Source organism: Cervus elaphus, chromosome 23, assembly GCF_910594005.1.
Source record: "Cervus elaphus chromosome 23, mCerEla1.1, whole genome shotgun sequence".
Classification (NCBI taxonomy): Eukaryota; Metazoa; Chordata; class Mammalia; order Artiodactyla; family Cervidae; genus Cervus; species Cervus elaphus.
Window position 1 is genome coordinate 63,699,138 of NC_057837.1, and position 21,726 is coordinate 63,720,863.

The 21,726-nt window shown below is 37.8% G+C and overlaps 2 protein-coding genes across 8 annotated transcripts in view; both read right to left on the minus strand.

Annotated features, from left to right (window-relative positions):
- Nucleotides 1-21,726, minus strand: part of NCOA6 (nuclear receptor coactivator 6) — a 91,865-nt gene that overhangs the window by 66,958 nt on the left and 3,181 nt on the right. The window contains exon 2 of one of the 7 annotated variants that reach the window (XM_043884760.1): nt 8,250-8,327. The exons of the other annotated variants lie outside the window; for them this stretch is intronic. The gene's annotated coding sequence lies outside the window, so the exon portion shown is untranslated. The remainder of the gene's footprint in view (nt 1-8,249; nt 8,328-21,726) is intronic. 7 annotated transcript variants of the gene reach the window in all.
- LOC122682062 (40S ribosomal protein S29-like) lies at nt 9,604-11,798 on the minus strand. The gene has a single exon (XM_043884771.1). The coding sequence runs from the start codon at nt 9,876-9,878 to the stop codon at nt 9,708-9,710; it is 171 nt and encodes a 56-aa protein (XP_043740706.1). The 5' UTR covers nt 9,879-11,798; the 3' UTR covers nt 9,604-9,707.

Sequence of the window (21,726 nt, forward strand, 5' to 3'; positions counted from 1 at the left end):
TTACAAAACAATCAGAATAAAATAAACAAATGGCAGTAAGTACATACCATCAATAACTTCAAACCTGAATGGCTAAATGCTCCACTCAAAAGACACAGAGTAGCTAAATAGATACAAAAACAAGACCCAGATACACAATGCCTTCAAGAGACTCATATCAGATCTAAAAAAAAAACAAAGACCGAACATGAGGGTATGAAATAAGGTATTGCATGAAAATAAAAAGAAAGCTGGGGTAACAAGACTTGTATCAAACAAAATAAGCTTTAAAACAAAGACTAACCAAGAGTATTTTAAATCTTGACTATTTGATTTCAATGTTATCACATTTCCCTTAGAAATTGCAACTAATTTGGTACAAGATATTTAAAACTCTTCCTTCTTCCACTAGTGCCTATTCTCCACTCTTCTCTCATCTTCCTTCTTTCAAAAAATTAACAGTAAGCTGGGAGCTAAAATGGAGGCTACCAAACAATGCCTGGTTCATCTCTACCATCACCTCTACCCTAATTTTTCATTGATATACTTAAGGACACACTGAGACTCAAAGTTATTAACAGCACTGGCAACTAGGGCTGCTGCTCAAACAGCAGCTGGACTAAAAAATGACTTTTCTGCCGAAGAGCAGGCACAAATGGGAGCCAGGAGGATAGCAACAAATTTCTAACTTCCTCCAACTACCTGTTCCTAAACAGCTTTCTCCAGAGGCAGCAATGGCAATGCTAAGTTACATTACCCTTCTGTAAGAGATTCACTTAAAACAGTCAGTGCTATTAGTATTATATACCTACAACCTTCCTTCTGTACTTCAGATTCTGTAACATACAAAGTAGTACATTCACCCTGAGATCTGAAGGCAAATGCAGGAAGGGCTGAGATAGCAAAAGCCCTGAGCATTACATACTGGAAATCATTTTTTTGTAGCCTAGACTTCAAATTATCAACAATAACAAAAAATCATCTTTTTCAAAGTAAAATTACCAGGCCAAAGGAAGGAATTTCCTCTACTCAATCCAGCAGGAAACACATAAATGACTGCTGGACACTCGAAAGTATTCAGAAACTATGTGAATCAATTAGTCCTTTAGTTTAACACCTTAAATAGTTACCAAGCAGCCAATGAAGCAACCAGTTTACCCTATCTGGCACACGCTAGACCTGTATACCCCTCTCCTTACTCAAGGAAGAATTGAGGGGAGAGACAGGAAAACTTTCTGCAACATAAAAGAAGAGAAACTCTGCCTCTGTAATCCAGAAAATGAAAATATAAGGAGCAATCGGTTAAATTTTAGAAATCAACTACATTGCTCTTAACAAACTTGATAAAGCACATTGAAATAAGAGCTCAAAGTTCACAGGCAGAAATGAAAGAAGCTAGTTGAGATGCAGGAATAAATGTGACAGGGGGAAAAGAAAGGTAAAAATTACAAATATACCAAAGCAGAATTCAAATCTTTACTAGAAAAGTAAAGAGCAGAATACTTTATTAGAAACACAGGGACAACAAATTCAAAATTTCTTTCAGAATAGAGTAGGAAAGGACAAATAATGAAAAGTATGAGAGAGGACTGATAAGAAGAGAAGAGAGAAATAAACTTCAACTAATTTGCTATCTTGGAAACAAACGGACAGAAATAATCATCAAAGATTTTCTAAAAGGAAATGTAAACTTTCCTGGGTCAAAGAATGTTCTGCATCTCCAGATCAAAAGAGCTCACAAAAGACCAGCAAAATTACTAAAAAGAGAGTGACTGGATTTATTCTAGTGAAACTTTCAGATTTTAAGGATAAAGAAAATGCCCCACAATCAACCAATAAAGAAAAAAGAAGTCATACACAGGAGACCAAAATTTGGTCTGGCCACAGATTTTTGGTTTGCAAGACTGGAAGATATGGCAATATATTAAAGAATTAAGAATGGAAAAAACAAGGTGACCTAATAATTCTGCTCCCTTCCCCACCAAGTTGTCATTCAGTGTGAAATCAACATGATACTTTCAGATGTATACCAATCATGTACTTTTTATTAAAAAGTACATAAAAACTACATTGTCTGAATATAATTAACCAAAAACAAAGACCTTGAGAATAGGAAGGAAAAATGCAATCAGTTAAACATAAGACTGCTGTGCTGTGCTTAGTCGCTCAGTCATGTCTGACTCTTTGCAACCCCATAGACCGCAGCCCTCCAGGCTCCTCTGTCCATTGGGATTCCCCAGGTAAAAATACTAGAGTGGGTTGCCATGCCCTCCTCAAACATAAACACAAACATAAGACTAAGTCTAAATAGTTATTATAAATATCAGTTCAGTTCAGTCACTCAGTCGTGTCCAACTCTTTGCGACACCATGGACTGCAGCAAGCCAGGTCTCCATCCATCACCAACTCCTGGAGTTTACCCAAACTCATGTCCAATGAGTCGGTGATTCCATCCAACCACCTCATCCTTTGTCATCCCCTTCTCCTCCTGCCTTCAATCTTTCCCAGCATCAGAATCTTTTTCAATGAGTCATGTCTTTGCATCAGGTGGCCAAAGTATTGGAGTTTCAGCTTCAGCATCAGTCCTTCCAATGACTATTCAGGACTGATTTCATATAGGATGGACTGGTTGGATCTCCTTGCTGTCCAATGGACTCTCAAGAGTCTTCTCCAACACCACAGTTCAAAAGCATCAATTCTTCGGCACTCAGCTTTCTTTATAGTCCAATTCTTACATCCATACATGACCACTGGAAAAAACATAGCTTTGACTAGATAGACCTTTGTTGGTCAAGTTATGTCTCTGCTTTTTAATATGCTGTCTAGGTTGGTCATAACTTTCCTTCCAAGGAGCAAGCGTCTTTTAATTTCATGGCTGTAGTCACCATTTGCAGTGATTTTGGAGCCCCCCAAAATAGTCAGCCACTGTTTCCACTGTTGCCCCATCTATTTGCCATGAAGTGATCGGACCACATGCCATGATCTTAGTTTTCTGAATGTTGAGCTTTAAACCAACTTTTTCACTCGTCTCTTTCACTTTGATCAAGAGGCTCTTTAGTTCTTCTTTGCTTTCTGCCATAAGCGTGGTGTTATCTGCATATCTGAGGTTACTGATATTTCTCCCAGCAATCTTGATTCCAGCTTGTGCTTCATCCAGTCCGGCATTTTGCATGATGTAGTCTGCATATAAGTTAAATAAGCAGGGTGACATATACAGCCTTGACATACTCCTTTCCTGATTTGGAACCAGTCTGTTGTTCCATGTCCAGTTCTAACTGTTGCTTCTTGACCTGCATACAGACTTCTCAGGAAGCAGGTCAGGTGGTCTGGTATTCTCATCTCTTGAATAATTTTCCAGAGTTTGTTGTGATACACATAGTCAAAGGCTTTGGCATAGTCAATAAAACAGAAGTAGATGTTTTTCTGGAACTCTCTTGCTTTTTCGATGATCCAGCGGATGTTGGCAATTTGATCTCTGGTTCCTCTGCCTTTTCTAAAACCAGCTTGGACATCTGGAAGTTCACAGTTCACCTGAACTTCAACAGCTGAAGTTCAAGTCTGGCTTGGAGAATTTTGAGTATTACTTTGCTAGTGTGGGATGAGTGCAATTGTGTGGTAGTTTGAACATTCTTTGGCATTGCCTTTCTTTGGGATTGGAATGAAAACTGACCTTTTCCAGTCCTGTGGCCACTGGTGAGTTTTCCAAATTTGCTGGCATACTGAGTGCAGCACTTTCACAACATCATCTTTCAGGATTTGAAATAGCTCAACTGGAATTCCATCACCTCCACTAGTTTTGTGCGTAGTGATGCTTCCTAAGGCCCACCTGACTTCACATTCCATGATGTCTGGCTCTAGGTGAGTGATCACATCATCGTGATTATCCGGGTCGTGAAGATCTTTTTTATATAGCTCTTCTGTGTATTTTTGCCACCTCTTCTTAATATCTTCTGCTTCTGTTAGGTCCATAGCATTTCTATTCTCTATTGTGCTCATCATATTATAAATATGATTAATGTTATTTTTTTAAAAATTATTCAAAAGGAAGATAAGGTACAAAGTAAAAATTACTATCAGTCACCATGATCTTTATTTGAGTACTATGAACAATTTTTCTAATATGCTCTGTCATTAATTTAATGGGTTACCTGCCCCTCCCCATTAAAGGATAAAGAGTTTTAGGCTAGGTCAAGGAACATTGGTCTATTCGAGATACCTCATACAATAAGTGGAGAAGACAATGACAACCCACTCCAGTACTCTTGCCTGGAAAATCCCATGGACGGAGAGCCTGGTAGGCTGCAGTCCATGGGGTCGCGAAGCGACTTCACTCGCTTTCACTTTTCACTTTCATGCATTGGAGAAGGAAATGGCAACCCACTCCAGTGTTCTTGCCTGGAGAATCCCAGGGATGGCAGAGCCTGGTGGGCTGCCGTCTATGGGGTGGCACAGAGTCAAACACGACTGAAGCGACTTAGCAGCAGCAGCATACCATAAGAACCATACAATAAGTGGTCTTCTGTGACTGGCTTCTTTCACTTAGTTTTATTTCTCCAAGGTGCTGTAGCAAGTAACAGTACTTCACTATTTTAAACCACCAAATAACTTCCCTTTGTACGGGCTTCCAGGGCTTCCCTGGTAGCTCAGCTGGTAAAGAATCCGCCTGCCATGTGGGAGACCTGGGTTCGATCCCTGGGTTGGGAAGATCCCCTGAAGAAGGGCATGGCTACCCACTCCAGTATTCTGGCCTGGAAAAGTCCATAGACACAGGAGCCTGGCAGGCTACAGTCCCTGGAGTCGTGAAGAGTCGGACACGACTGAGAGACTTTGTTTCCCAGGTAGCACAAGTGGTAAAGAACCCACCTGCCAATGCAGGTAGACATGAGATGCAGGTTTGATCCCTGGGCTGGGAATAGCCCCTGGGGGAGGGTATGGCAATCCACTCTAGTATTCCTGCCCGGAGAATCCCATGGACAGAGGAGCATGAAGGGCTACCATATAAAGGGTCGCAAAGAGTCGGACATGACTGAAGTGACTTAGCACATACCATACCCAGGTAAAAGGCTATTTTTCTGCCTTCTTACTTCAGGACAGGTCTATCAGTTAGTAAGTGGATAAACTGAAGTATATTCCTATAGTAGAATACTGACAAATAATAATACTGAAATGATTTTCAAGTAGAGTAGGGAGGGGATTTTGTTCTCCACTGGACATCTGGCAAAGTCTGGACACATTTCTGACTGTTACCACTGGAGAGGGAAGTGCTAATGGCTTCTAGTGGATAGCAGTCAGGGATGCTACTGAATAACCCCACATGCACGGGACAATCTCCAAGACAAAGAATCATCCTTTTCAAAATGTCCACAGTGCCAAAGCTGAAGAATTCTGAACCGCTGATACATGCAACAACATGAATGAATATCAAAAACTTCATGGTGATCAAAAGAATATTTCTATGGCGTTCTAGTAGGCAAAACCAACCTACAGCAATAGGCATCAGATGGGTACTTGTCTCGGATTGGGGTGGGGACTGATTACACAAGGATGAGGCACCTTTCGAGTGAAAATGTTCTATATCTTTATTGTGGGGATATACACATCTATCGAAACTCAAACTGCACATCTTGCTATGTATAAATAATACATGTAAGATTAGTAAAAAATAAATTGTTGAAGGTGGGTGAAAGGTACATGGGGGTTCAGGATAGCATTCTACTTTTGTATCTGTCTCAAGTTCCATGACAAAATGTTTTTAAAAAAATACATGCATATATAAACACTAAATGATACAGGGAGAAGCCTTAGTTGAATCTTAAAACATACACACACACCACCCACTCAAGATTAAAATCTCACTGTGAGAATGATCTTTGTATTATGTCTCCGTTCTTGAAGGGGAGAGGAGCTAATGTTAAAGACAGAAGGAAGAAAGATATAGTCTGATACGGGGAAGGTAAAGAAAATTTCACAAACTATTCCTCACTACCCCTACTCCCTTTAATACCCCACTGAGTCCCAGCCTGGCACTAAGCCATGTCTCTTGTGGTAGACAGACATTTAAGATGGCCACCAATTATCCCAGCCTCCTGGTATTCATGCCCTGGTATAATCACCCCTGCCCCTCTTCCTCCCCCTGAACGTGGGCTAGCCTAGTGACTTACTTATAGCCAAATGTATACAGTGGCATTTCCATGATTAGGTTACAAAAGAATGAGACTTCCATCTCCCTAGGAGACTCTACCGCCTTTTCAGCTTGCCACGCTGGAGGGGCTACAAGGTAAGGAACTGACAACTGTCTCCAGCCAATAGCCAATAAGAAACCAAGGCCTTAAAAATCCAACACCCCTTGACGAAGTAAATCCTGCCAACAACCAAGTAAGCTTAAAGGAAATCCTTCTTCAGTCAATCACTGAGATGACTCCATCCCTGGCTGACACCCTGACTGCTGCCTGCGAGACCCTGATACAGAGGGCCCACCTAAACTGTGTCCAAACTCCTGACTTCTGGGAACTGTGCCCTAATAAATATATGTTTCAAGCGGCTAAATTTGTGGTAATTTGTTATGCAACAACAGATAACTAATGCACCCTCCTTGGAAATTCTGCTGAACATTCACATCTTTTTAAACTGTTTGGCCCTGGTAGTCCAGTGGCTAAGACTCTGTGCTCCCAATGCAGATCCCTGCTGGGAATTCTTGATCCCTGGTCAGAGAACTAGATCCCACATGCCACAGCTAAGAGTTCACAAGCTGCAACTAAAGATCCCACGTGCTACAACTAAGACCCAGTGCAGCAAAAGAAATAAAGAAATATTTTAAAATAAATAAATAAACTGGCAGTTTCTTAACAAGTGAGATATACCAGTTTTGTTGTTTAGTTGCTCAGTTGTATCCGACTCTTTTGCATCCCCATGGACTACAGCCCACCAGGCTCCTCTGTCCGTGGAATTTCCCAGGCAAGAATACTGAAGTGGGTTACCACTTCCTTCTTCGGGGGATCTTCCCAACCCAGGGATCAAAACGGCATCTCCTACATTAACAGGCAGATTCTTTACCACTGAGCCACCAGAGAAGCCCAAGATATACCATACAACTTGCTTAACGTCCGACAGCTTCTAAGTGACAGAGCTGTGACTAGAGCTAGTCAGTCAGTCACAGAGGCTGGACTCTTCACCACCACCACCACCACCCTGTATCTCAGACCACTTGTGTACTAGGTAAAAGCATACTCAGTTCACTAAAGAATGATAGGTTCATTCACCCACTTAACAAATACTTAAGCATACATGCAGGTTATTGCTTTAAATGTTAATGATATAATGGGGAAGAAAATATATACATGGTACCTGCTTTTATGAAGCTTACATTCTGGTAAGAATTTAGGTTTAAAGAACAGGATTTTCAAATAAAAATATTTGTCCTTTATTCATATATTTACCCAAATATTTACACAAAAAAGTCACAAGTTGCATAGTGGCCAGATCTGCTTTAACTAGCTAGAACAGTGGTTCCTAAACTTGTCGGCACTTCAGAATCCTGTTGGGATCTTTTAAAAATTCCTAGGCCATACCCCCAGGCCAATTAAATTACAACCTGGGGTGCAGTGGTGGTTGGGAGGTAGAACAAAGACATCAGTACTTTGCAAAGTTCTGCTGGAGATTCCAGAGTAAAGACAAGTTTGGAAAATCACTAAGCTTGAGTTTTTATCTGTCTGAATAATGATAAAGTTCATTCATGGTGATACAGAGTGAGGTAAAAGAAAGAAAAACAGAAAGAAAAAAAAAACCAAAGCCTGTATGTACTTGCCCTTCCCTGAATGAGAGATTTGCAAGGTAAAGGTAGCTGTGATTGTTTTCCCCAGTGTTATGAATTCTGAGAATATCACCAAGAGAGCCAAATAATTATTTTCCTTCTTGGATTTTTCCATGCCTCCATTCTCCACCAGAATCACAGACAACTAAGATACTCACTTTTTCATCTTTTCCTGTTATTTTCCAGAAACCAACAAAGAATTCTGCCATATTATATATAACCAACATAACTGATAAAGACATGACAACTGCTTTTCTATTAAACAGATCTTTTTAATTGAGTTACTTTGGGTCCAATTCACATGCCAAATGCAGCTTGCTAAAGTAAATACCCTGTGGACACTGAGATCAAAATGGCTTCTTTTTTAAAAAGGCTACTTCTTAATTCAATCCTTTGTTTAGGTTGAAACCAAATATTTTATAACTCAAACTTGCATTTGTATACTACAGAATCAACAGACCTGTTTAAGAACTCTCTGACCACTTTCAGAAAAGATAGTTAGAGGTTGAGTAGGAGCCCTCTCCATTCCATCCAGGACCTAGACAGAAAGGAAAAAGGGCAAAGAGGAAGAAAAGAAACATCAGAAAGACAAGACTTAATATAATCAAAATAAACCTATTCAAAGTACATTTTTGTGACTGGACAAATTCCTTCTCTCTACCCCGTTTCTGCTAATTTCACTCTAGAAAGAGTTGTAAAAAACATGACATTACCTACAGCCCCAAGTCCAGTGATTTCTTTTAAAGGAAAGCTTATTATAATCACCAAGGAAGCTTTTTCAAAATACAACAGCAATGGTTATACAAGTATGTTCATTTTATAATTCACTATCGTTACGACTTGTACACTTTGCATTGTGTTATACTTTCAGTGACAAATACTGAAGAAAAAAAAAAAAAACAGAAATATTTCTTCTGGGCAGAAGCCCCGAAGGATTCTAAGAAAGTAGCAGATACAGTCTCACAGAGGCTACAAGATTTGCCCTAGGTCACATACGTAGTTAGCTACTGACTTAGTCCTTCAAGTTATTTTCCTACTCGTTCTGTTATAAAACTGTAAATAAGGTAATAATATTAAACTTTTAAATTTAACATTTACTCTCCTACTTATTCTCTGAAAAAAAATTATTACAAATGACAACTGCAAAAAACAAACAAGTAAACAAATGGAAAACACAGATGTCCTGGGTTCACAACTGTGAAACAGAGGGTGACAGAATGAAAAAAGAGCTAGGGTGAGCATGGCAGGATGAGTGTGCTCCAAGTTCTAGTTGTGACCTTCCCATAAAGTTCTATGAATTGGGGCAGGGTGCAATCTCTCTGTGCCTGTGTGTGCTCAATCACATCTGAATCCTTGTGACCCCAGGGCCAGGCTCCTCTGTCCATGGAATCTCCCAGGCAAGAATACTGGAGTGGGTTGCCATGTCCTTTTCTAGGGGATCTTCCTGACCCAGGGACAGAACCCGTGTCTCCTGCACCTCCTGCATTGGCAAGTGAATTCTTTACCACTGTGCCACCTGGGAAGCCCTACGATTCATAAATTATAAAATGAGAGGATGGATCACTAAGCTAGAACTAAAGAGGATTACAGGTTCCTTCTAGGTGTTTAAGAAAACTCAAGGACTATTTATCCCCCTAGAGTAGGAAATGGCAACCCACTCCAGTATTCTAACATGGAAAATTCTATGGACAGAGAAATCTGGCAGGTTATAGTCCATGGGATCACAGAGTCAGACATGACTAAACATGCACACACAACAACAAACACATGGTTTCACTTTAACAAATACTCTCGCTACTCATATGTTTTAAGTATTTTTTTTTTTTGAAGTTTTGACAACTTTTATTTTATATACAAAGAGCTAGTATTATTTCCGCCTAGGGGTGATGTGCTGGATGAGCCATCTAAGGAAGTTCAGTTAGTCCAACTTAATGAAGCCGATGTCCTTCGCATACTGGTGGAAACACTGGCGGCACATATTGAGGCCGTATTTCCGGATCAGACCGTGCCGGTTTGAGCAGACCCGGCAAGAGCGAGAACCCTGGCTGAATTTTCTTGGATGGCTCCAGTAGAGCTGCTGGTGACCCATGTTGCTTTCTCGGTTGCAACGAGGTAAAAGGCTGTTTTAAGTATTTGTAAAGTAAGAATCCTAGAATTCCTCGGTCATCTGCCTCATGAAAGTGAAAGTGAAGTCGCTCAGTCCTGTCCAACTCTTTGCAACCCCATGGAATGTAGACTACCAGGCTCCTCTATCGGTGGGATTTTCTAGGCAAGAGTACTGGAGTGGGTTGCCATTTCCTTCTCCAAACACAAGTATATTCTTCAGCTTGTATAAAATACAAATCTCCTAGGTTTGTGGTCTAGATGCAAATAATATAAACAATATCCTCACTACCACCAACATCACCACTTTTTTGCATGAGTTAAACTTTACATTTTGAAATCATTTCAGACTTAAAGAACACAACATAGTTTTTTAAATGGAAAATATATGTGTAAAGAAGTCCCTCATAATTTCTTTTTTCATAATTTCTAATTTATTATAATTTGAATACTTTCAATGGATGCATTTGTTCAACCTCCCTTTACCAATCACCTACTATGCATCAGGTTCTCTACTAAATAGATTCCTGCTCCTGAAGTTACTATATAAGAAACAAAAAAAAATATGGAATGGATAATTTAAATAAGATTTTCATGAATGCCTAGGTCTGGATATTACACTTATACTGCTTTAAATGTTAAGTTAGCCTTTAAACTACATAGCTTTCAATGTTTCAATATAAGGCATTTTTAAAACTGTATTAATACCCAGTTAAATATAAACTGTCAAAGACAATCTGCCATGGCACAACTAGTGTAAGATCCAATTCTATCCTCCCTACATCATTTCATAAGATTCTTATAAAACTCTTATATGTTTCCTGTTCCTAAGTCCAGGGATCCCAAGGGAAAATTTATGTAAACCTCCAGTCAAGTCACAGAAACTTAGTGCCCTGAAAAGATTAACAAAATGCCTGTTGAGGAGACTGGCATTTCACTACTGTAAAAATCCTGGTTTGCTCTTTGTAGGCATAATAGATAATTTAAGAGATTAGGGAATATTAACATTAAATATAAATTTCAATCCTGACATTTTATTAATAGTATAAGAAACAAAAGATAAATTTGTGAAATACAATCTTTACCTCCAAGTCTCTCTTTTCATTTGTCTTATATTTCATATTCATAAAAGAACAGATGCAACATATGTATAATTTATGAAGCCTCATAATAAAATAAATATTTGTGGGAAAAATGTGTGAAATACAAAATTTGAAATCCCTAAACTAACACAGATACATACAGTTGACCCTTGAACAGCTCAGGAGTTAGGTGGTCTGATCCCAGGAGCATTCAAAAATCTGAGTATAAGTTTACCGTCAGCCCTCCATACTTGTGGTTTTACATTCATGGATTCTACCAAGTATGGATGTGTAGTACTGCAGTATGTATTAACTGAAAAAAATCTGCATATAAGTGGATTGGCACAGTCAGACCATGTTGTTCAAAGGTCAACTGTAGTTATAATTTTAATTGAGCATAATCAGCAGAGTAAGTCAGAGACTCAGTGAGAGTTTTCCCATCTTGTTAGATACCACAGTAAGAGGATAAAGTAAAGTTTAGAAAAAAACTACACTACACATCATGTTCTAATTGTGAACCACCACGTTCTTTCATTCAGAATAAAGCTTCAGTCAAAAAACAGTGCAAGAGGAAATTTCCCTGGTGGTCCAGTGGTTAAGCTCCCACACTCCCAAAGCAGGGGACATGAATCTGATCCCTGGTTGGGAAACTAAGATCCTGCCTGCCGCAAGGCCAAAAAAAAAAATAAAAAAATTCTAGTCTTTTAATCCATGCTGTAATATACAAATGACACTGAAATGTTGACCAAATCTTACAACGTAGGAACTAATAATTTTTTTTAAAAATCCCTAAACATAACTTGATGAGATTCTGAGCAATATCAGAGGGCCCCAGGTCCAATACCCTCATTGAACAGACAAAAAAATTAAGGCCCAAGTAAATAATTTGTCCAAAGCTTCTCAGTAGGAGGGAAGTCTTTCATTTCATGTATGACACTTCTTTCAAAAGAAATACTTCATTTTAAAAGGAGCAGCAAAGTATGTTATATAATGATAATGAATGTTGCCCTGACTTAAGAAAGTGTTGGAAAACAACTTTAGAGAACAATGGCTTTCTTTCTCTATTAAGTTTCTAACAAGAAACTGTTAAATCATGAAATCTGGGCTCTAAATTACAAAAAGTCCTTAGACCATCATTCTAAGAGTCTGCCAGTGTTTCTTTTTCTCCACTGTCTTAGCATACAGTCATCCTCAGTATCCACGAGGGATTGACTCCAGGACCACCCCCTCAAAACCAACATCTGCAGATGCTCAAGTCCCTCACATAAAATGATGTAGTATTTGCATACAACAACACATCCGATCCATATACTAGGAATCATCTTTAGATTACCTATAATACCTAATACAATGTAACTGATATGTGAACAGTTGTCAAAACAGTTGTAAATACAAGGTAAATAGTTTCCAGTCTTGAGAAATTCAAGTCTTGCTTTTTAGAACTTTCTGGAATTTGGGGGGAGAATGTTTTCAATCTCCGGCTGGTTGAATCTGCAGATGAGGAACCCACGGAAAGGAGAGTCAAGTGTATTCAAAGACAGTTTCGTCAGCCTTTTTTTTTTTTTGCTTTATACTCTTATAATTGTCACTTTCTTTTAAAAATCAAACACTTAACTCCTTAGATCAGCTTTCGAGTTCTGTAGCTACCCCATTTCATCATAATTGATGACCCAGAATATACCTGGCAAACCTGCAGACAGAATTGTTATTAGATGAATACACTATTACTTTCAAACACAGGTAGAGCATCCAAATTGACTTAGAAAAACCAGAAAAGCATTTCTTCAAAATCAAGAGAGATTGTTTAAAATAATTATATCCCTAAACAGTGAAGAAAGAAGTTTTTGATCAAGAGAAGAAATTCAGTAGCATAATAAATAGGCTCATTTATATTAAACAACAAAGAAATTTCTGCCCAAGTTGCAAAAACGAGAAAAACAAAATTAAAACTTAACAAGACAAAAATATAGAAAAAAGATTAGAATTATTAACTTCGGTGGAATGGTGGTGACCAAGACACGAACCTAGAAATTATAAAGAAAAAGACTGACAGGCATGATTAGATAATTAAAGTAATCTATATGTAGAACAAACCGCAAAGTCAAAAGCCAACTGAGAGACTGGGATAATATATTTGTACCACATGTCAAAAAAGGGATTAAGACCCCAAATACACAAAATACCTATTTAAAGTTGATAAAGAACTGGCAAAGTTGATAAAGACAGCCAAATGAAATACTGAAGAGGACAAGAAGCAAAAATAAATTCTGAGAGTTTTGGGGTTGGGTTTGTAAAACAACTTATGAATTCAGGACTTAACTCCTTTCAAAAAGAAAAAGAAATTGTTTTATTCAAGAGCTTTACGCCTCTTAGTTTTGCCTGCTTACAATGCTTTTGTAAAAAGCAAACATCACAGGATTCTGTCAAAGAAATGCCCCCTACTGTATGTATATCTGCAATCTGTAAGGTTTTTCTTGGTTAAATTATACTTGATTTAAGCTATACCTTGAAATTTGAAATTTATCTTTTATAATGCATCATTCTTTATTACACTATATAAAATTTTTAAATGCACAGTATAAGCTTAAAAGGAAAATATCAAATCTACACTGAACAAACGGTCAAATGAATGAAAAACTAGTTCAAGACTAAAAAATACTCATAAAAAACATATTTTCTAGTCACACACACACACAAAAATGCAACTTCACAGGAGAGATCTGGCAGTCACAATCTTAACCCTATGATCAAAGTTAACATCAACAGGGGAAAACCAGACACTTATGCACCTCGTGATATAATGCGATGTAAAAAAATGTATTAAATATTTTTGTCAAAATGTTAGGCTACAATCTAATCAAGTCTTAAACCTTCCAGTTAAGGAAAATACAAGGAACAAGTTAAATGCCACAAAGAAAACAATCAGGCATATCCAGGATGTGGGACAAACAAGAAAAATGCTCAGGTCTCAACAAATCAATGCCTTGAGGGGGTAGGGGGAGGTGAGGGAGCAGATAAGAAATGGGAATCGCTTCATATTAAAAAAAAAAAGACTACAAAAATAACAAATACAAATACAATGCATAGTTCTTAATTTGATTCTACTTCGAATAAGTCAGTTGTAAAAGTCATTATAGAAACAACTGGAGAAACAAATACAAACTTAATGTCTGAAACATTCAGGAATTATTGATAATTTTGTTCCCTGTGATAATGGTGTTGCAACAATGTAGGAAAATGTTCTTATTTGTAAGAGACGCATGCTAAAGTATTTAAAGGCATACTATTATGATGTCTTTATTTTAAAAAGGTTTAACCTAAGAAGTATATTAGTAAGTGTATGGCAACATACTGAATTGTTCATTGAACTATTTCTGGAAGGATCTTTTTGGAGTGTTTGAATTTTTTTTTTCATAATAAAACATTTAAAATACCAAAAATCCCACAAAACTGTGATATATCACTATTACGTGTGTGAGCCTGCTTAGATGCTCAGTCTTGTCCAACTCTTTGGACTGTAGCCTGTCAGGCTCCTCAGTCCATGGGATTCTCCAGGCAAGAATACTGGAGTGGGCTGCCATGCCCTCCTCCAGAGGATCTTCCTCACATAGGGACCAAATCTGTGTCTCCTGCATTGCAGGTGGATTCTTTACGCACTGTGTCATTAGGGAGGCCTCAATCACTATTACACTAGAAGAAAAACACTCTAAAATCTACTGTTAACTATAGTAAAACTGTATAAACTGGTAGTTTTCTAATGAATAATCTAACAACATAGTGAAAAAGTGATATCCTTAGACAGAACTGAATTATTTTAGGGAATATAGTCTAAGAAAAAAATGGGGCGGGGGGATAAAAAGCTGTTAAGAGTAGTATCATTTAGAATTGTAAATCAAAAATAAAAACAAACTGGAAACCATCCAAATGCCAAATAACCAAAGAGTATTTAAACTTTATTGTGGATTCATTAAAAATGATGACTATGTTGACATGTAGAAAAGTGTATCAATATAATGCCAAATGAAAGAAAACTATAAAAAACTATATGAAAAGACCGTATGCATATGATGACTAGGAAGTTATGTTTGTTTGTAATATTCAAATGTAATTTTTTTAAATGTCATGAAGACACATGCTCTTAGAGAAAATATGTGAGATGCAAATACAGAACCAGGAAGAAATGCCTGGGCACAAAGAAGGAAACACACCTGAGCTCGGCTGTTGACCACAATTTGAATGAACAGTCATAATTTAAATAAAGTCCTATTGTGGACAAAAGTCATCAAAACTATCATTGAAAGGATACAGAAAAGAGTATCACTGGCTTGGATAGTACAGAATCTTCCTCAATTCTTTCCATTAGTCAGATGTTTTTAAAAGACATGGAAAGAAACTGAAAATGGTTCAGAGAAAAATCAAGAGGTAAAAAACAGGATGGAAAATCGGTGATTTTGAAGGAAAAATGAAGAACAACATGATTATAAATCCAAAGAGAGGCTTTTGAATAGAATAGAGACCCTAAAAAAGCAGATGTGTCTCAATGCCCACAGACGACTGACCAAGAGGCTAGTAAAATCCTCGTGTGCTGTGGTGGTGTTTTCTGTCTATGGGGAATTTCTGGACTGTCCTGGTGAAAAGTTACTGGCATAGGCAAATGAGGGAGGCTGGGTGTGTTAAGTCACTAACCATTTGTTTATCCTGATCACAGAATCTTATCCTTATCAAGTTCACCTGATCACAGAATCTCCCTAAAGCTTGAATTAATTATCCAAAGTCTGAATTAGTTATCCACCGTTTCAAAACGCTGCAAGGCTATCCTGCTCCCACACACTACCCACTCAGCAGCACTCAAATATCTGAGATCTGGTACCTAGGACCTCAATGCATTTACTCTGCCTTCATCTTCTCACAACTCCTCAATACACCAGCAAACCAGACTTCTTTATCTCATTTCCTAAATATTCCTTACAATCTACTATGTCCATCATTTCCTTAGTTCTTCTTTCCTTAACTCAGTTCGTTCCAGTTTTACTCTTCCATTTAATTAGTAAATTTTAATTTAATACTTCCGTATCAGGTCACCTGTTTTAAGTTCAATCTCATCTCCCCAAATATACTTAAAATCCTAACCCTCAGTACCACAGAATGTAACCTGATCTGTAATCACTACAGATGCAATTAGTTAAGATGAGGTAGACCCCCAATCCAATAGGACTAGTGCCCTTATAAGAGAGAAATACAGAGGATACAGAGGCACAAAGGTAGAATGCTATGTGACAACAGAGACAGAAACTGGAGTGATGTAGCCACAAAGCAAGAAATGTCAAGAATTGATGGAAGCTAGGAAGAGGCAGCAGCAGCAGCAGGAAGAGGCAAGGGAAAGAATTCTACTCAAAGTCTCAAAGGGAGCACGGCCCCATCGACACCTTGCATTCAGGTTCTAGCCTAAAGAACCGTGAGAGAATAAATTTTTGTTGTTTTAAGTCACCCAGTCTGTGGCAGTCTGTTATGGCAGCCCTAGGAAACAAATACACAACCTTTTCTATGAAGCGGTCCCTGATTCTTCAAGTAGAAGTAATCTCTCCTGAGTTCCCACAGCACTTACTATTTCACTTAAAACACACTTTCCCCTCTTTTATTTATGTTCACATCACTTCCCCAGATGAATTTGTTTCCTAAAAGGCAGAAGCTAACTAATCAACTGTATACAGACCTCAACAGTGGTAGGTAGTCAACATATACTGACTTTCATAATTAACTTTTTCTCAATACATAATCATTCTGATTGTAAAACTTCTGAATGAGTTATCCCCAAATATACTGAAGAGTTACACACAACTCTCAGATGAAGATTCATTTTCTCTAGGAACGTTCCTAGATCCAAATGTACTTATATTAATTTTATCAATATATATTACACTTAGATATGTGCATGCATGTACATGTACATTCTACTGATAGCTAATATCCACAATGGAAAAGAATGTTATTGATTTGTAATTGATCTAGTCAAATGCTGGTTTACTTAATATCTTCCTACTTTTACTGGTATTTGGCAGTTAACCTGTGTCTTTGAATTTCTCCAAAATGTTTGAATTTTTAAGTCTGTATCTGATAGAAAGAACACAGCCTTACTTCCAAGTAACATTTAAATTTATTGCAAGGGACTTAATCTTTTGACTAATTTCCCTCAGTAAAATCCAAAACAGGCATCTGATTCACAAATCTGCAACTAGTTATTTCTTCCTGAGAGAGACTGCAGTCTGGTCTTAAGAAAATGTACATAAATAGCACTATGGAACTAATATTCAACAGGTTCAAAGTCAGTAAGTTCAGTTCAGTCACTCAGCCGTGTCTGACTCTGCGACCCCATGAATCACAGCACGCCAGGCCTTCCTGTCTATCACCAACTCCCGGAGTTTATTCAAACTCATGTCCATCAAGTCGGTGATGCCATCCAGCCATCTCATCCTCTGTCGTCCCCTTCTCCTCCTGCACCCAGTCCCTCCCAGCATCAGGGTCTTTTACAATGAGTCAACTCTGCATGAGGTGGCCAAAGTATTGGAGTTTCAGCTTCAGCATCAGTCCTTCCAATGAACACCCAGGACTGATCTCCTTTAGGATGGACTGGTTGGATCTCCTTGCAGTCCAAGGGACTCTCAAGAGTCTTCTGCAACACCACAGTTCAAAAGTCAGTAAAGGAGCTGATTATTGGCAATTTTTGTTGCCTCTTTGTGTATGGGGGGACTTGCAGCTGATTAATGCTAAATACAAACCTAAATATCTATTTAAAAGATGAATACCCTCTGAATTTGGTGATCATTAATATTATTAAGACTGACATAGTTTTTCTCCCAGGTTCATTGAGATATAATTGATATACAATATTGTATAGGTTTAAGGTGTACAATGAGATGGATACACATATATATTGAGAAATGACTATTATAATAAGGTTAGTTAACATATCCATCACCTCACATAATTACCATTTTTTATGTGTATGGTAAGAACATTTAAGATCTATTCTCCTAGCAACTTTCAAATATATAACACAGTACTATTGATTATAGTCACCATGCTGTACGTCAGACTCCTAGAACTCATTCACCTTATAAGTTTATACCCTTTGATCAAATATCCCCATGTCCCCCATCTCCCGGCTACTGACAACCCCCATTCTACTCTTTTGTTTCTATGAGTTTGGGTTTTTAACTGACATAGCTAACGTTAACTGAGTGTAATATTCTAACTGAAATAGAACATACAATTCTTCACAAGTTAAAAAAGAAGCAGTTCTGGCCTTTCTCTTTGTAGACTCTCTATATAAAATAAAGCTTATCACCAAATTATAAAGCTGCATTTACTCCCTCCAACAAAACCAGAATATTCCCTTTATGTACACATCTATATATACCTATAGTCATTTATTAATTCACTCAGCAATTGTTTACTGAGCTCCTAGGCAGCCACCTTAAGTCCTTTTTAGAACAAGAAAAAGATTATAAATTTTTAAAAATAAATAAATGCGACAGACACATAGTAAGTAGACACAAGAGCTGAAGGAGAGGAGAGATATAGTCCCAGCCCTTAAAGGAACAACCAATTTGGTAAGGAAGGAGAGAGGACACTACCTCCATATCTCTCCTTTCTCACCTTGCTGCTTCTGTATTTCATGACCAGGCTTACTTTCCGAATGTACAGATTTCATTATGTCACTGTACAGCCAAGAACTTTTGATGACTTCCCATTACTTAATCAATTCTAAATTTCTCAGCCTCGAACTGAAGAGGATTCAAAGCCTTCCATGAATAATATGCAGAGACTAAGAACACAGGCTTTGGAATTGGACTGCTTAGACTCATTCTCTATCAATTGTTAGTTCTATTTCTCAGTTTCCTTATCTACAAAAAGGGGATTAAAAATAAGTGCCTATCTCACAGGGTTATTGTGAGGATTAAATGAAATGCTGCTTGTAAAATGCCCGGCACATTATCTGGCAAACGGTATGCAAGTGAAAAATGAGAGCTACTACTACTATTATTACTGTTGTTCAATCTCCACTTCCAGCCTCAACTTTAATAACAGTCCTGTGACAATATTGTTCTCCAACCAAACTAGACTCTTTACTATCTCTTAAACACCCATCTCTACATTCATGCTTTCCCGCAGCCTGGAAAAATACTGTCTCATCTTCAAGTCGAAAGATCCTAAACATTTTTGGCAATCCTGCTTAAAAGGCCTTCTCTTTCAGGTATCATCCTCTGACAGCCCAGCTCCATAACACATTATATATACGCTCCACATGACACAAATCCTGGCTAGATTTATCCTTGTATTCTGCAGAGTTCTAGCCCAGTGTACATGATAGGGTTCAATTTGTTGACAAATGAATAAATGCCCATATTTCCTCTCTGTCATCCAAATAAATGCTCTCTTGGAAAACAGCTCCCTATCACAAGTAAAAAGATCTCTTCTGTAGTATTTCATAAAGCTGGTCAGCTAGTTTTCTTTTCTATTACCAATGTGGTAATTTCTAATATAGCATCCAGCACATAGTAGATGCCTAAATATTCAATGATTTGAATTTCATCTCATCTTTTAACTTCAATGATCAATTTATTCATTATGACTAAGAATGGCTCAATCTTAGAAATGGAATTCAGTTTTTACCTGCCCCCAAATTCATCTGTCAGTTTCTGGCCATCCTGACAATATCTCGATATGTCCCTTATTAGTTCAGGCGAGGTAATATATAACACTTTGGTAAAGTCAGAACTAGAAAATCAAATGCCTGTAGGGGGATAAAGTAAATGAACAAAACAAGAGAGTAGTGAAAACTGCAAAGAACTACAGGGAGGAGTTCCACTCCAGCAGATAGTCTAAGGCAGCAGCTAAAATTAAGCAGCCACCTGGAAGCACCTCCTGCAACACTTAGCTCTCAGCCATTCTCTTTCGATCTGAAAACTGAATAAAGTCTACAACTGAGTTGAGCATATTGAGCTTCCACTCTTGCCTAGGAATCCTAAATGAACAATAATGCTAAATAATAAATAATAGCTAACATTATTGAGCATTTTCTAGATGCCACTCTGTTCTACATGTTTTAAGAATTAGCTTACTTAATCCTCACAACAACTCTATTTTCCTTATTTTAAAGATGAGAAAACCAAGGCACAAGGAGGTTATGCAACGTGTCCAAGGTACACAATTCACAAACAATGGCGCTGGAAACAGGGCCTTCAATAGATTTTACCAAAAAGAGCTCGCAATATGAAGACAGAGTACCATTCAATAAATGATACTGGGATAATTAATTGTACATCAGAAAAAACGAAATGACTCTACCTCACACCACACACACATGTCAAATCCAGGTAAGAGATCTAAACAAAAAAGGCAAAAAGATAATATAAAGAATAGCTTCAAAATCTTGGGAGAGAAAAAGATAAACTTGATTAAAATTCAAAACTTTTTAACAACTTAAAGAGATGTAAACACATTAGCAACAAACCAGGAAATGATATCTGTAATACATATGGTTAACAAAAGGATTAATAATCAAAAAATATGAAGAAATCTTTTGAAAAAGACAACCCAATAGAAAAAAATGACAAAACAGGCCCCGGGAAGGTCTAAACCGTGAAAACCTGGCAAGAACCAGTTGTCACACAGTGGACCCCAAAACAGTAAACCATGGCACCACTGACCAATATAAAATATTTAGGGATCTATGTCATGCTGCAGATACACAAAGCATGGGGAATCCAGCCAGAAAGACAGTGCCAAGATGGTTATTCTTCATCACATAGGAACTGGATGGTAAATCAGAAATTTAATGTCCAACATTCAGACACACAGATCAGGAACTAGCAAATATCTTTGGTAAAGGGCCAGAAAGTAAATATTTTCAATTTTGTGAGCTGTATATTCTCTGTCACAACTATTTAACCTGCCATTGGTAGTATGAAAGCAGACAAAAGCAATATGTAAATGAGTGTACCAGTGTTGCAATAAAACTTTATTTACATAAACAGGTGGTGGAACAGATTTGATGCATGGGTCACAGTCTGCCAAGACCTGACATTGATAGTTATGATTTCCCTACTCTAGGAATACTTTCCCAGTCTGTTGACACACGATTTTCTTAAGCAATAAACGACATCACACTTGACAGCTCTGTACTGGCTTCCAAAAGTCTATTATTCTACAACAAAAAAATCTTTTCCCTTATTATCTGCAGCAATTCTCATTCATTTTCCTTTCACTCCTTTTTTAAACCTCTTTGACTGCCACCCCAAACTAGAAATCTAAAAAATTCCCCTTCTCACTCATCACTCACAACGTAATCATATCAACACTTGAAAATTCTAACTCTATCCAACGTGCCCAGCTTCTGCCTTGGTTCAGGCCCTCATTCCCTCATTACTTCTTTTCTGCTCTCCAATACACCCTCCCTCCAAAACACATTAATTTATCTTCTAAAAATTAAATCTCATCATAACTCCACTCCTTGAAAGCCTTGAATGCCTCTCTAAAAGCCAAGAATTCAGTCCAAATTCCTTAGCAAGGTCCTTCAACCCAGGTTCCAAACAACCTTCCCAGTCTCATCTCCAACTTTCACAGACACAGACACAGACACACACACACACAATGCTGCAGACACGTTAAATTACATTCCCTGAAAATATATGTCCTTACCTGAAAGCTCTTCTCTCTTCTGCATCTGGCAAACTCCTTTACCTTTCAGGA